This window comes from Muntiacus reevesi, chromosome 8 (genome assembly GCF_963930625.1).
Source record: "Muntiacus reevesi chromosome 8, mMunRee1.1, whole genome shotgun sequence".
Lineage (NCBI taxonomy): Eukaryota > Metazoa > Chordata > Mammalia > Artiodactyla > Cervidae > Muntiacus > Muntiacus reevesi.
In genome coordinates, this window is record NC_089256.1 from 78,053,901 (window position 1) to 78,071,275 (window position 17,375).

General features: G+C 33.8%; 1 protein-coding gene across 1 annotated transcript in view; it reads left to right on the top strand.

Annotated features, from left to right (window-relative positions):
* BCHE (butyrylcholinesterase) overlaps positions 1–17,375 on the top strand; it is a 70,070-nt gene that overhangs the window by 42,853 nt on the left and 9,842 nt on the right. Inside the window, exon 3 of the mRNA XM_065942699.1 lies at positions 16,249–16,415. Coding sequence (XP_065798771.1) covers positions 16,249–16,415 — 167 coding nt within the window. The remainder of the gene's footprint in view (positions 1–16,248; positions 16,416–17,375) is intronic.

The following is a 17,375-nucleotide window of genomic DNA, read 5'->3' on the forward strand; positions in this document are numbered from 1 at the left end:
GCACATAATAAGCAATAAATAATTGCTCAATAAGTGAATAATTGAATAATTAAGTGGATTCTTATCTTCCCTATATTTATAGCTTTCCAGAGCTTTAAATCTCTTCCCTCTTCTTTCCCTATGTGTTTCCCTAAGTAAGATTATCTTATTTCTATGATGCTAAACATCATATATACACTCTTGTGAATTTTGCTTATATCTCTGTAAATATCTCCTATATTTACAAAAATTACTCAAAACCAAAACCTTTGCTCACTAGGAATCCTTACATTTTCCATTCCATATCAGCAAATTCTACAAGCTCAACCTTCAAAATATATCAAAAGCTAACTCAGATAATACTCAGTTAAAAACCTAATCTATGTCAGGAGTATGACTGGGTTTCCTACAATAGCCAGCCTCCCTGGTTCCACCACTGTCTCTCTGTAGTTTATTCTCCTCAATGTGGTTTCAATTATCTTTCCAAGATGTAAGCTAGATTTTATCACTGCCTAGATGATAACTCTCCAGTGACTTCTTACTTTATATAGAATAAGATCCAAATTTCTTATCATTGTCTAAAAGAGCCTATATGACATGTTCTTTGACTACCTTGGTTAAAATTCCCTCCCTGCTGTCTATACTCATCAATGCAGTCTCCTTGATAAAATTTATTGAAAATGTACAGATAACTAGTCTCTGAGAAGTTGAAGAATTCCATGTAAGTTTAACCCATTTTAGTAGTAGATTCTGGTCACAAAACCTGTAGTTACAAATCAAATATTATGTGTTCCCTTGGATTATAATGTGACAGGATCAGGTTGAGGACATCCACTGAATTAGATAAAACAAAAAGTGTGCACTTTTGTGGAGGTTAAACATAGTGTGACCTCACTGAGTTGAAGGGAGAGGTAGAATGTTAAATATAGGTTTATACACAGTGGCTGAGATTTCATCATTAGGGTCAAGCAAAGTGCTGTGGATGAAGAATGTGGAGAGAGGCAGGTGAGTTCACTACATACAAGAACAATTCAAACTGAGAGTGGGTAAATTTGTTAAAGGAGTGATTAGAGGCAGAAAGGAAATTTAAGCTTGGGACTATGAACCTTATAAAAGGCTATACCTGGGAAAGCCAGAATCTGAATGGCAATTTGATTTTTTACTTATTACAAATCTTTGAGTAGCAAGGTCTTATTTGCCTTTAGAATATTGAGTCACAATGATAGTGCTTTTAACGAGATAGAATAGAACGTCCATTTTCATCAAAGCTTCTAGATAGGCACATGCAATTTTAAAAAGTCCTGCGAATAAGTCTGCATGATCCCAGATGGATGTGTCTCCTAATTACCACCATTTCCTTCCACTCTTATTTCCCTTTCCATTGAGAATCGCTGATTTATGGTATAAGAAGCAGAAATACCTTAAATTATTTTTCAAACTCCATCAATAAGGAAAAATTAAAATATAACAGAAAATGATGGTAGTAGCTAAAGAGACACAGAGTAAAAATAAATATATATTTAAATTAAAACCTATTTCATGGATAATAGTCATCATTGTACAGATAATGTAAATTACTGGTATGTGAGTGACTGAAAGAATGTACTTTCCAAAAAAGAGTTGTGATGATAATATCTAAAAGTACAAATATGTTTAAATGATGCAATACTTTTATTTTAATTACTTTCAATCCTGAACATATTGAAATAAATGGTGCTGAAAATCTAAACACATACTTTAGTATGAACTTATTTTACCTCCACAAAAAGTTTTTCTAAAGGCCTTTTTTTTTAAGGCCTCTAACAAACAATGATGCATCAGAAATAGCATGCCCTTTAGACAAACACATAGTTGAATTTTGAAAACCATGTTTACCACAGAGTTGCCAAGGTAATTAATTCTGTCTCTGTTTCTTGAATAAAACCTATCTCACATCTTTATTGGCAAATCTTGTCCAATAACTTGTGGATCCTACCGTGAGAAGTTGCAAACAGCAGCCAGAATGGCTCCGGTGGTTACAGGATAATGTGGGATTTGCCTTCGCCACGGCTGCCATCTTCCTCTTCATCATCTGAGATTCAATTTGTTAAATATTTTATTCAGCTTCAAGCATTTCTGTGAAATTCTGTATAAATATTTCATATTTAATTTATAACTACTCTACATAAAATGCATTAATATCCCTATATTACGAATCAACTAACAATTGGAGAGTTTAGGCAAATTGCTCAAGATCATGGGCTTCCCAGATGGCGCTACTACTAAAGAATCTGCCTGCCAAAGCAGGGGACATAAGAGACCCAGGTTAGATCCCTGGGTCCTGAAGCCCCCCAGAAGAGGGGATGGGCATCCATTCTAGCATTCTTGCCTGGAGAATCCCATGGACAGAGGAGCCTGGTGCGCTACAGTCCATAGGGTTGCAAAGAGTCAGACAATGAAGCCACTTATGATTCGCACATGCTCATGATCACACAACCAGTAACATTTTAAACAAATACTTTTCCGCCTCATTTTATGATATTAAAATTGTCTAAATTATGACACCTGCAATAACACTTTAATACTAGTATCAAAACAAAAACAAAAAACACCTTTGAAACATAAGATTATATTGTTGGCAGAAATATTTATTTTCTTAAAAATCTACTATTTTCTTTGAAGAGAATAAACATTTATCTCACCTTTCAGGTTAAGGATATTTTAATAACTAATTTCAAAAATCATATTTATATAATATTTAATATTTCATAATTTATATTTCAGGCTTCATAGTTCTATAGTTGTAAATTGTTGACAGTATATCTCATCATAACAAGATAAAGACATCTGTAGCTCTAATCATAATATAGAATACAATTTAACAAGAAAGGTATTTTTAATCTTTCATCATCTTAATATTTTTGCATAAAACTCATGAAATAGTGTCCAAGGAAACCTATCTTAAATTAGCAAATTATTACATCATACTTTCTTAGTAAAATAATTATCTTTGTAGTTTTTGTTATTGTCCGTCTGTCTCGTACATAAGAAGTAGCATCTTGTGACTAACTTAACTGTAATTCTCAAGTCATTGAGAAGTCATATGCATCACTGTCACTGAAGAAGAGTCTAGAAGGTATTGCCTGGGCTATAGTTAGCATTATGAGAATTGCACAGTCCACTGCTTCTCATGTTTCTCTTTCTAGGTATAAGCCAGAAGGCTGTAGTCAAGAACCAGTGTTGAAACGAAGGTTCACTTTCGTTACTCTTCCTCAGTTCGTCTCACTTTTCCCTCCCATGGCTCAGTAACCAGTTCTGAATTATTGCATGCTCTTTAAAGACATTTGGCCATACTGCTCTTCTTTTCTTCATAGTAAATATAAGTACCTGAATTTTTATTTTATTTTAGTATCTGAATTTTTTAATAATGTTACTTTACTTCTAGTCCATCTTCACTCGTTAAATTGATCAATCTCTGTGATCAGGGACTTTATCAGTCCTGTCACTGCTATATCCATCGCCCATGGAGTTCCTGCTGCACACTGGGCAATTTGAATGACAAACAACTTCCCGAAAAAAATAAGTTTGATATTTTATTGTGGATTAAGGAAAATTCAACAGAATACTGGCTATCATGTGACACATCTCCAGATAAGAAAACCTCCTTGTCTCATGAAGGGAGAGATTATCTTTAGTCTGGAGGACAAAAAGAGGTGTTTGGTGAAGAGATGAATGCATCTGGCTTCAAGTAAAACAAAAATGTGTCAAATGTGTCATAAAAAGAGTTTGGATATATTCTTTGTAGACATAAAGCAAGGAACCTTTGGGTAAAATTCATAGATACATCAATTTAGCTTAGTATTTAAAAAAATAGAAAAAAAAGCAGCAAACTATTTCTCTTTGAGAAAAAGTGAAAAATAGCTGCAGTGCCTGGAATTCTGGGAGGGCTTTAATAGAAATATATTTTATCAGCTAGAGTTAATAATGAATAAAGTTGTCAGGGTTTGGAATGAACTTGTCCAGAATCTGACACACACCCCATGATGTAAAATGAACAAATAAGCTAGAAGAATGAAACACTGAATAGGAGATGAGACAACATTACCTCAAGGAAATTTCAACTTTAGTTAAAGATTATAATATTTATCTCTGAGTAAAAAAAGTTAAAATTACTTAATTAATAGAAAAGCTAGGACAAGTATCCAGAAGAGAGCCAAAACAATTTAAGAATAGAAAATCTTTGATTATAAAATATGTCCAACTTCATGCCAATAAAATACAAGACTTTCAAGAGAAATAATTGAGATAAAGATATCATAAAGAGCTTTCCTTATGGCTCAGAAAGTAAAGAATCTGCCTTCAATGTGGGAGACCCAGGTTCGATCCCTGGGTCAGGAAGATACCCTGGAGAAGGGAATGGCTACCCACTCCAGTATTCTTGCCTGGAGAATTCCATAGACAGAGGAGGCTGTTGGGTTATAGTTCATGGTGTTGCAAAGAGTCAGATACAACTGAAGTGACTTTAGGATGCATGCTTGAATGGGACATCATAAATAATTGAAAATAATTTAAAATAACTGAAAATTATGAAAATGATTATTTTAATTTACTATTAGTCAAATAATTAATATGATAGAAGAAATATTAAAACAACAGCATTGTTTTTTATATGATAAATAGCAAACATATAGATTTAATATCAATTGGATCAAAGGACTTTACCAATTAGTTGAATTATACAAAATTGATCTTAAATAAGATCATTTTATTTATATAATCATATTAATAATTAGAAATTCAGTATGCTTTGGTGTTCACTTTGAAAAATTCATTAATCATGATTTGGGTCTATTCTGTACATATTTGTATTGCAGTAAACTTACTTAAAATATTTATTTCTCTAAAAATAATGTCATTGCTATCTCTGCAGCTTAACTTGGCAAATTTTTTCCTTCATCCTACTTTTCTTAGAATCAATGTCCTATAAATAAAATCAAATATACATGGATATTTGTATAGTTTTAGTTTGCAATGTATCATTCATATTGCCTGAATCTTTGTGTGTGTGTGTGTGTGCTTCTGTGCTTTGTATTCAAAATTACACTGGGTTCTGGTACAGTCAATCTAATGGTTTACTTACTTAAGCAAGCCTTCTGGTAGGAAAAATCTTCAGCAAGCAGTTTTATTGAGTACAGACTGTGCTAGGCTATAGGAATGAAAAAAACAGGCATGTTTATCTACTCTCATGGAGTTTTCCAGCCTAATGAAGTTGATTATTCAAACAAAGGAACCTCAAGTGAATGGTGATACAATGAAAAATGTTTGAATTCAAGAAGTATTTTATATACCCAAACTCTCCCATAAATTAAAAAAAATTGCAATTAAGTTTTTATGTAATTTTCTTAGAGCATTTGATTTCCCAAGTCCCTTCTAATGTTCAAGTGTTCCCTTAAAATCAACCTATTTTAAGAATCACATATGCTACTACAAAACTAAGTTTCCAGGACTTTTTCTTGGCATTTCCTAGGCTTAATCTTGAAAGTGTGGGCTTGCTGCCATGAACTTTATGGCACAGATTAGAGCAAACCGACATGAAGAACAAAACTGGCAAAATTTGGAAGACTCAAAAGAGAAGCCAATGTGTTTCAAATCTGGGTTTTTTTTCTTATCCATAATTAATACTAAGTCTGAACTCAGTAAAAGAAATGCTCTGTTGTTGCCACTATGTAAAGGTGCATTTGAACTTAATACAGACTATTGCCTTGTAGCCCTTCTGGGGTTGATTGATTGCATCCAAATGATAGCATTGCTCTGATGTCACTGGAAGACAGATATAGGTACAAATACATTAGAAATTAGGCAGATTATGCGGATGCACTTGCAAAGCTAATAAAGAAAAGAAAGAAAGCAGGAGGAAGGGAGAGAGGAAACATTTCTGCTTCTCTTTAAATCAATCTAGTATTCAGTGCAGTTCATTTTTCCAGAGAACTGGAGGAGGTTAAACATTGCCTGGTGTTTCTCTGTAACTCTCTAGCTAATTAAGCCAACCCTTCTGTCCAAACAATGCAGAGGAAAGAAGAAAGAATAATCTTCCAAACCATGAAAGCTTTGTTCATCCATCATATCAACCGTCTAGTGAGGATCTTAGAGATCTTTTGTCTGGCAGCCTTTTGCCCTTTCAACTGATGAACAACTGAAGCTGTGCTGTGCAACCTAATTGCTAAATGCAAACTGTGTTCTGGGAATCAATTTGTTTGCATGATTCTATCCAAGTACTTTTAGTCAAGGATTTAAGAGACTGGGTTAACTATAAAAACCTCTCTTAAATACTAATTACAATCTAAATGTTCCTATAAAATAATAGAAAATGTGCTTTAAAATGGGCACCTGACTTTTAGTTATATATTTAGAGGAAAAATTAAAAAAAGAAACGATGTCTCAGCAAAGATGACAATGTGTTGGAACACACAGATTTGGATTAAGAGGAGAAGCATGCTTTGTGTGTTTTTAAGATATTTTGAACTCTTTATTCTCCCCTTAAATATGACTGAGTTCAACAACACTGATTGAAAACCTGTGGCAATTTCTTTATTAAGTGCTACTAAAAAATAAAAATGAAAAGATCAGGCAAGGTTCTGACAGTCAAGAAGTCTCACCTTTTATGAAATGTTCATCTTTTAGACTGAATGTTTTTTCTTACTTCCCAGGCATCCATTTTCATAACACCAATCTATCTATATTATATAATAATTGGCCTCTGTTTATTGCTAGAGCTGAAACCTCATCCCATATTCTGAATGCCTCCAGTTACTACAGTTACTAATTATTTTTAAAGTTAGAAGATGATGTGCAGCTAAATATATCTCATCTTCTTAATGGCATTTATTTAACTGAAATGTAATTTGCTCCTTTTTATTAGTGCTTAGTGAAAATAAATCTTCCTCTTTTTTTCGTTCCTCAGAAAGTTTAGATCATTGGTGTGTTTTGCCTTTTGCTCATATTTGGTAACAGGATTATTTAGTTTATATATTTATATGGGACTCTTCTCTGTAGTTCCTTCTTTTCTCTTGCCTTCTCTTTTCTCTTCTCTTTCTCTCCATCAAAATTCTGTATTCCTGTTTCTCTGTGAAGCTGAGAATATATCCCAATCCACTAGTTAAGAATAATGAGATAAAAATTTAATAACCAACTTGATCATGGTTCCTGCTTACATAGTATATTTAGATGGAAGAAACAATTTTTAGAGAATTGCTGAATTATTGCAACCTTTTACAGCGTGCTAGTACAATTCTGCCACCCTGGGTACCCATATTCCTGCCATGAAAAACAAACCTGTCAAAGTAAGGAGGAAACTTAAACTCATGAAGCTAGGGAATGGTTCTTCAATAATTACTTATCTCATTTCCACAGTTTTCAATGAAAATGTCAGGAGATGGGGGAAACAAGTACCAAAAGTGAACTAAATTAAAGCATTTGCATTAAAATATAATCTAAATTGCAAATGATCCACTTATAAAAAATTCTCTATGCACAAGTAAATTGTTTTAAACTCCATATTGCTTTAGTAACATTTTTTTTTTTTTTTTTTTTTTGGCACTTATTACCTCCAGGGAGAAAACAGTACAGTCATAAAAACCTTTCTGATAATGTACAGTGCATCTGGATGGAAGAAATAAGACTTGGAAAAGAGTTGAGACTCAGTCTGTGAACAGGCATAAGAATAACTCATACACATTGAGACCTTCCATGAGCTCATGTAGGACTTTGAAGTGAAATGTATTATTGCTTTAGGCACTTGAAGAATCAATGTGCGTTTTTAGGTTTTTAATCTTAAAAGAATAATGTTTACCAGACATTTTTATTCATCTTAACCCAAAAGAGTAAAGTGAATTTCTCTCTTCATGTAGTACTGTGAAAAATACTTTATAGCTCATATTGAATTAATTCAAATTATATCCAAAGTAATGAAGGTTATTCACTTAGTTCTCATTTCAACAAGCATTTATTGAGCATATGCATTTTGCTCAGGATTATTTTAGGTACAGAGCATACAAAACTAAATAAGATATGATTTATTTCAGAACTCAATGTATAGTTGTTATTATGTAATTTGGCACTGGTGCAGTGAATTGCAATAATATGCTACTATAATATATTTTAATCTTTATGTAAATGATATTTGCTCAATTGTTTTTGGTTTCCTTAATATTTGGGCTTTCCAAGTGGCTCAGCAGTAAAAAATCTGCCTGCAGGACACGAGACCTGGGTTCCGTCCATGGGTCAGGAAGATCCGCTGGAGAAGGACATGGCAACTTGCCTGGAGAATCCCACGAACAGAGGAACCTGATTGGCTACAGTCCATAGGGTCACAAAGAGTTGGACATGACTGAAGCAACTTTGCATACATACATGCACATCCTAAATATTTAAGTTGTGTAATACACACACACACACACACACAGACACATATGTAATATACAGTAATCAGGAGCCAGATTAATGAGGATGTATACATTTGCATGTATATTTTTGAAGAAATTTTGTTTAAATGATTTCATTAATCATTGAAGCTTCATCATGGATACTTGTAGAAAATCATGAGATTAAGGATAAGAAGTTTTATAAAACTAATTAGCCTAGGCTATAACCTTATAAATTAAAATGGAATCAGTATCATTGAATTACTGAAATGCATTTATGAATTAATACTCAGTTTTAATAGAATTCAGAGGTTATTAAACTAATTTTATTTGGTTATATAATTAAGAATAAGTGTTTTGATTTATTTAATTTAAGAGAACTATCTTTGGATCAGTTTTTAAATTGTTCATATTTTCAAACACTTAACTAAACACAATTAGTAGTGGAACCTGATCAATTTTACAAATGCACAGTCACAGAAATTCTTCTGGAAGGAATCAAAAACTACTTCAAAATATATTTAATTTTTATTTTTATCCTAAGAAGTTTACTATATGCAAGGTGATATGGAGAATATGACTTTGCAAGAAACAAATGGTATTTACCCTTTTCTGTTTATTATCTTTTTCTCCATATTTACTTAAAAAAAATTGATTCTGTAGAAATAAACATTCCTCTTTATATGCTTAAATATGAAGAGTAAATTTGTTTACTATATGAAAATCACTCTGTCTGTTCTTTATATAAATTTGTCAGTATAATAGAAGCAACATGTGAAATGTTTGAAGTACTGCTCCCACTACTAATCATGATACTCAATGAATGTCTCATTTTTTGAGTTCTATTTTGCTCAGTTGCTTCCTGATTTTTTTCTAAAGGTACTAAATCTGAACATCTCACTTTTAAAATGTGGATCCTTTAGGCACAGGCTATATGCTATATTATCAATTGTTTTTATTAAATGCTAAATAACTATGGTTAAAAAAAAAGAATAGTGTACATGTAAGGGACACATAAAAACTGTTGCATGGTGTCTTATAGCCACAGTGAAAATTTATTTGATGCAAAGTTTCACATTATTTAGCTCAACATGTAGGACACTCTGCTGGTGTCAAAGACTTACTTATTGTTGTGAAAGGGTGGGGCAGTCTTGTGGGACTGAGTCCTTTTCTGTTGGATCTAATGCTCTGTCCAGGTAGTGTCAGAATTGAATTGTAGGACCCTCAGCTGGTGTCAAAGACTAGCTTATTGTCGTGAGAATAGTGTTCACACAGTTAATGTCGAAAAGGGTCAGTAGTGAAGTGTTCTATGTGATAGAAAAGGAGACACACAGGAAAGAAATATACAGTAAGGAAAAGCTGCATTTTCCCCCCTGCATTGGAAGGGAAAAAATCTGACATCCTTCCTAAAGACCTGGGAAGAGTTGAACTCATGCTATATCTCCAAGTTTGCTCTTCAGGATGAGTTATAAGCTGGAATCAAGATAGGCATGAGAAACATCAACAATCTCAGATATGTAGATGATACCACTCGAATGGCAGAAAGCGAAAAGGAACTAAAGACCCTCTTGATAAGGGCGAAGGAGAAGAGTGAAAGAGCCGGCATAAGACTAAATATTAAAAAACCAAGATCATGACATCCCAGTCCCGTTACTGCATGGTAAATAGAAGGGGAAAAGGTGGAAGTAGTGACAGATTTCTTCTCGGGCTCCAAAATCACTGTGGACGGTGACTGCTGCCATGAAATCAGAAAACGATTCCTTCTAGGCAGAAAGCGATGACAAACCTGTTTAGAAGCAGAGACATTATCTTCTGACAAAGGTCTATTGTCAAGGCTATGGTCTTCCCATTGGTCATGTACGGTTGTGAGAGCTGGACTATAAAGAAGGCATAATGCCAAGGAATTTATGCCTTTGGACTGTGGTGCTGGAGAAGACTCTTAGAAGTCCCTTGGTCAGCAAGGAGATCAAACCAGTCTACCTTAAGGGAGATCAACCCTGACTATTCCCTGGAAGGACTGCTGCTGATGCTGAGGCTGAAGCTTAAGCTCAGTTATTCTGACCATCTGATGCAAACAGATGACTCACTGGAAAAGTCCCTGGTTCTGGGAAAGACAGAGCAGAAGGAGAAGAGGGTGTCAGAGGATGAGATGGCTGGACGGCATCACCAATGCAATGAACATGAACTTGGGAAAGCTTCAGGAGTTGGTGAAGGACAGGGAGGCCAGGTGTCCAAGGGGTCACAAAGAGTCCGACACAGCTGGGCGACTGAAGAGCAATGGCATCAACATGCTCTTCTTACGGCATTTCCTATCTGAATGATGGCAGCTCTGTTAATCCTCCCAATTCCTCAGGCCAGAATTCTTGGACTCAACTTTGACTGTTCTCATTTCTCTCCACTTCTAATTCATTGACCAGTTATAAGGACTCTCCCTTCAAAATATTTGCAAGCTCTGAGCACTTCTCTCAATTTCTGACACTACTTCTGTGGTTCACACAACCACCATCTCTCATGCACATTATTCCTGTGGTCTCCTAACTGATCTCCCTGCTTTTACCTTTGTATTCTCTGCAGTCAATTCTCAGAGATAATCTTTTAAAAAAAGAATATGTGAGATCTGTCCTTTATTTGTGCAAACCTTCCAATTGCTTCTTTTCTTGCTCAGAGCAGATGTAAAAATATTATAAAGTCCTACAAGTAAGTAAAGAATATCACCTTCTACTCCTTCTTCCCTGACTGGCTTCGTTAGGGTCACACCCTCCTACTTGGATTCTTGGAAAACTCCAGGTACACACCTTTCTCACTGGCCTTTGCTTTCTGCTTTTGTTAAAATACTCTTCTCTCAAATAAATTGCATGGCTCACTCTTATCCTCTGTCAGCTCTTCACTTGAAAGTTTCTTTCTTTTCAAATATTGCAGAGTTTCCCTACCCAGAGTCTTCCAAAATCTAGGTTAAGGCACAACCCTTCAAACTGTCATCTCTCAAGATTTCAGATCTAACTTGCGAGTTCAGAGTCCACGTGAATTCCCTCAGATTTGATAATTCACTAGAATGACTCACAGGACTTAGAAAAATTCCATAAATTACAATGAACAGTTTTAATATAGCAAAGATCTTCCCTGGTGGCTCAAATGGTAAAGAAAATCTGCTTGCATTGTGGAATACCACAATGAAGGTATGAAGATCTGGGTTATGGGTTATGAAGATCCCCTAGAGAAGGGCAGGCATGGCAACTCACTCTAGTATTCTTGTCTGGAGAATTCCATGGACAGAGGAGGCTGGTGAGCTACAATCCACAGGGTCACAAAGAGTTAGACACAGCTGAGTGACTAACACACACACGATATAGCAAGTGCATATAGTTCAGAACCAAAGGAAAAGATACAGAGAGCAAAATCTACAACTAACAAGCTTCCAAACAGAAATCTTCAACATCCTCACAGACGCTTTGTCTTCATGGCATCAATTGTGGTAAGGCGGGGGCATATGGAGAACTGCCAACCCAAAAAGCTCACCTGACCTTGAGGTTTAGTTTTATTTGGGTTGCGTTAGATAGGAATGGTACAATCAATTATTGACCAAGTGGTTCAATTCAATCTTTAGGCCTCTCCTCTTCCTGGAGCTCAGGCTGATATCAGTTGGCTCAAAGTCCCAACCCTCTAATCACTGGTTAGTTTTTTCAGGGGAAGTCAGTTCCTTCCCTAGGATTATCAGTGTGTGCTGCCCCACCCTGAGTCATGGCATTAGCAAAAAGCCATCATATGCACAACACGAATCACCCTGTTAGTATAAACTATCAGGTATGGTGCAAAGTTCCAAGACTTAGAGGTTATCTCATAAGGAAATTTGGACAAAAGTCAATCAAATTCATTATTATACACTCCCTATCCTCTGCCCACACACATACTTACATACTCATCATTTCCTATCATCCCCACTTTCAGTTGTATTATTTCTAGGAGCTATTACTATTCAACATACTATATAATTTTCTTGTATTATTGTCATTATTGTCTATCTTTCTCATAGAGTGAAAATTGTATGAGGTAGGAATTTTTTTCTGTTTTTGTTGTTGAATCTTCTGTGATTCAAACAAGTTTGATAAAGTATGCTCTCAATTGATATTTGTTTAATGAAAGAATAGGTTTAATCTCTTTTATAACCCTTCTATTCTTTAAATTAAAATACAGTTTTATTTAAGCATGACATGACAGAGTATAAATCCATGAATATTTGCATATAAGAAATTATCCACTATATACTATATCCTCGTGGCCTGCTTATGATTGTGGGGTATTTCAGGTGGCCTTTCAGTTTACAACTACTAATCATGACTTCATTTTACTAGATTGTAAAGCACACTAAAATATATTCACTTTAAAATAACTGTATAGCACATGGAATTCTGCTCAGTGTTATGTGGCAGCCTGGATGGGTTTGAGGGAGAATGGAGACGTGGATAGGTATGGCTGAGTCCATTCAGTGTTCACCCGAAACTGTCACAACATTGCTAATTGGCTACACTCCAGTATAAAATAAAACGCTTAAAAAGTAACCATATATCTTAGTTAGAAATAACCATCTCTGAATTTTTAAAGGAATCTTAATTCCTGTGTTAGGATTAGTCAAGCAATAATGGAATTTGTATTTCTAAGAAAATTCGATACATGAAGTTGAGTATTTCCTAGTCCTTCATACCAGGCACCCTGAGTCAATTAATTTCTTTTTAAAGATTCTATTCATAAAATGAATAGAAAATGTTCAAATACCAATGACAAGCAAACAATTTTCTGTAATACAATTGTTCAAATGATATTCTGCATTTTTGGCTAAATAAACCATGTCTTAAAACTTTTCAATCCTACATTAGAGGAAGAGTGCAATGAATGATCTTTAGACTACTTTTGTATAACACAAATTAGAAAAAAAGAAAAAACCCTGATAACAAAAAGAGAAGAGATTTCTTTATTTCATGGAAAGTATTGCATATTTTCACTTTGAGGTATTTATTTTATAATCAGAATATAAATTATTTTTTTTTTTAAATAGCAAAGTCAGGATGTTTAAATCTATAATTTTGAAATTAAAATTATATAGTGTTTCAAAGGGTTTCCAGGTGACTCAGTAGTAAAAACATCTGCCTGACAATGCAGGAGATGCAAGAGATGTGGATTCAGTCCCTGGGTCGGGAAGATGGAGGAGGAAATGGCAACCCACTCCATTATTCTTGCTGGGAAAATTCCTTGGACAGAGGAGTCTGGTGTGCTATGGGTCACGGGGTCACCTGGTCAGACACAGCTGAGGGACTGAATATGCATAACACAGTGTTTCAGAATTTTGTATCTGGAAAATATATTGCATTTTACAAAGTTTTTAACTGATACAAATAAGAAGAGAATTATGTCTCTGGTTAAGTTTTAGTCTTTGGAGGCTTTTTCAAATTATAAAATAAAATGCTTCATCACTTCAATAGCTATTTCAATCACTTTTTGAAAACAATATCTGCATCCATAGGCAAAGGAGTTTTATTATCTCGGAACTACAATTTGGAATGTCATGAGTTATTTCATAGGACAAAGTTTGTTAAATGAACACTGGCAGTGCCATTAGTGCTTCGCTCTTGAACTCAAGTACAAGTCAACTCTGTTTAAGTCACCATTTGCAGAAGCCAGAAATGAATGTGCAGTTAAAATGGTGCCATAAGTTAATTAGAATGGAATTAGAAGGAAAGTGGGCAATTTAGGAACATAAGAATTGCTGTACCGAATCAGACCAATGGTTCTCCTGGTTTAATATCCAGCCTCCAGCAGCTGTACTTGTTAGTTTCTAAAGCTCTAAAATAAAAGAAAAAGACTACATAATTCACCTAGACAAGAGTGCCATCTGTGATCTGGAGAAATTTTCTTCCTGACCTCTTTCAAATAATACCCTAAAGCAAGAGGGTTCAATCCTGTTATGATATTGGTTTAGCTTGAATAGCTCTGGTTTTTAATAATTCTTATTAAATCATCCACTTCCTACATAAAATCAACCCGTTCATCACGAAGCTATTTATCTCTATAGCTCTTGAATCATGGTTGAATATGTCTGCATCTGTGATAAAATAGGAACTTATGGTACTTATTCAATACAAGTTCTTGATGGCAAAATCTGCCTCAGATAACCATGTTGATGAATGCCTGCTTCTCTTTCCAAATCCTAGGGGTTCACAGGCTTTTGGCAAGAAAAATAAAGTGTGTGTTCCATCAGTTCTCCCAAGTTTCTGTCAATAATATATAGAAGGTATGTTATTAATGATGAATAATTTTGTGAGGTATACTTTAGAAAAGTTCAACTGGAGATTTTCTTATATGGTTTTGCTTAAGTTAGAAAGGGATAAATTGCATTTGCCTATCACTTTAATTTTTTTTTTTTTTTATACAAGTCTCAGTGACTACTTTCTAGGTTTCTTGGTTATTCTAGATACCACCTCTAGGTTAATAGTTCTAAACTATTATGTTTACAGTAAGCCATCAGGTCAAGAATCCCTCAAGAATCGTAAAAGTCTACAAACTCAAGTCTAAACCATTTTACTAGATTTTCAGATCTTATTGCTATACCACTAAGATACTAAAGCTATAATTCTAATATAATCTCCTCTTACAGCCCAAGAAAACTACTTTTTTTTTTTTTTCCCATTGCTGTTTGAACTAGGAGGAACACAATTTTGTACCTATTTTAATTTTGTTCCCTTTCTTTAGTTTTCCAAAATTTTTTTTCTGGTTCAATTTCTTACTTTTTTCTCCTTACTTCAGGTAAAATTGCATTTCTTTAGCTAATTCCCTCTTCTGAAAATTCGTGTTTATGCTTGATTTAGGTTACCATATATTATTGTATTTTTGTTTTCATGGATGTCCTTTCTTGTAATTCTCTGAGGAAAACTATGTTCCCATATGTATTTGTATTTCTAAAGCCTAGAGCAGTGTCAGACTCATAAAAGCAGCATACAAATATATTAAAGGTAAATCTTTAGAATCACCAGTAACTATCCAGATAGTCACTTCCAGAATGTTTATTCTTTGAGTTTCTGTTTGTGTGACCTAGGCAATAATATATTATTGAATCCTATAAGGTGTAAGTGAACCAAAAATTATAAATTTCTGAAAAATTGAGTCAAGCACTCTTGATATAAAAATCACAATTGAAGGTATGGGAAGCATCAGCATGAAAACAGTAACTGAAGGTTCTGAATTGATTTTGACACCTGATGTTATGAAATGAAGCAATTCCAGGCAGAAGTAATAGCTAGGCAAAGACAGGAGGTGAAATAGAGAAAGAAATGACTAAGAAAGTATCCCCAATTCCTGTTGGCTGGCCTGCAAAGACAATACCTGAAAGTAAGCTTGGAAATGTGGGTGGCATGTTCACTAATCTTTATTTGATCTCACAGGGGAATTATTGAAGGATTTTTAAGCAGTGAACAAATTTATATGAATGAAAGAACAATTTAAAAGTTAGACCTAGAGTAATACAGTTATTACACACTAAGGAGATAAGCAATCAGCCCCAAACTTAGATCTATGTTCAAGTGTAAAGAAAATATTAGTATTTTAAAATAGACTATATTTTTTTCCTATATGTTAAGCAAAAATATGTGTAAAAATTTCTTCTTTAAATTTTAATTCCTACGATTTTAACTAACATAGTGCTTCAAGGTACTGAAAACATTCAACTAGTTCTTTTATGCTTGATTATCAAACAAATCAACATTTTTCTGACTTTTTGTAAGCTCTTATTGATTTCTGAGAACATATATATATGTATATATATATTTATATATAAATCTATCAGTGACTTCAATAGAACTATAATGCCTCTCAATTTTTTTAGAAATCCGAATGGGACCCAGAACAATAGTACAAGATGGCCTGTTTTCAAAAGCAATGAACAAAAATATTTCACCTTAAATACCGAGTCACCAAAAGTAAATACCAAACTACGTGCTCAACAATGCCGATTCTGGACACTATTTTTTCCCAAAGTTTTGGAAATTACAGGTATGTGTTACTTTTGTGTTCTGTTAATATTTGGTCAAATAATTGGTTGTGGGCTATGTAAAAGAGGAAAATGTTACACTATCCAGGGCAGGATGATAATGTTCATCTGCAACTTTACAATTAATTGATTCCACTGTGTACATTATTTAAGGAAAGTAAAACCAGACATTTTCTCTAGAAGAAAAGGAAACCTAATAGTGGAACTAAGATAGGGTGATCTTGCTATTCAGCAAATTTTTATGGAATTATTTAATACAAATTGAAAAATTAAAGATATAAAATAAACAATTTATAGAACTAAAAAATTGAACTGATATAAATTTAAATACAATTGATAATCCAAAAGAGGCAAAAACAAATTTAGTGATAAATTGATTGATTTTTAAGGGGGAAAAAATCTCTAAAATTTATATATTTAAAAACATTATCCAAATATTTCTAAATATTCTGAGCTTGGAAATATTTAAGGCCAGAGACATACATTATATAACATAATAAACAAGTAGTAGTTTAGTTAGCTATGCTTCAGAAAGTGATTACTTAGATTTATATAAGGAAATATTAGGAAAATGGTTCAGATCATTGTATTATTTCAAAATTCACTAGTATGAAAATATTTAACTAAACTTGAACAATCAACTTGAGTGATTGCATATTCTCTGACAAAAATGACATACATATATGATTCATTGCCTGTTTTTTTGTTTGTTTGTTTTGTTTTGTCTTTTTTTTAAATGCCCAGCTCTTTATAACTGATGTAGCTCCTCAAGTCTATTTGCTATATTTTTCAAATAAAAGTAATTTACTTTCAATCACTGGGCATACTGCTAACCAGTTCCTTTAGACTTTACCCTTCTGTTTCTCATAATATTCCACAATTTTCAAGCTATATTTTAGATATCACTATATAGTAGTTGTTTTAGTTTCTTCTTTAGAGAGGTTAAGGGTTAGTTTCAGGCA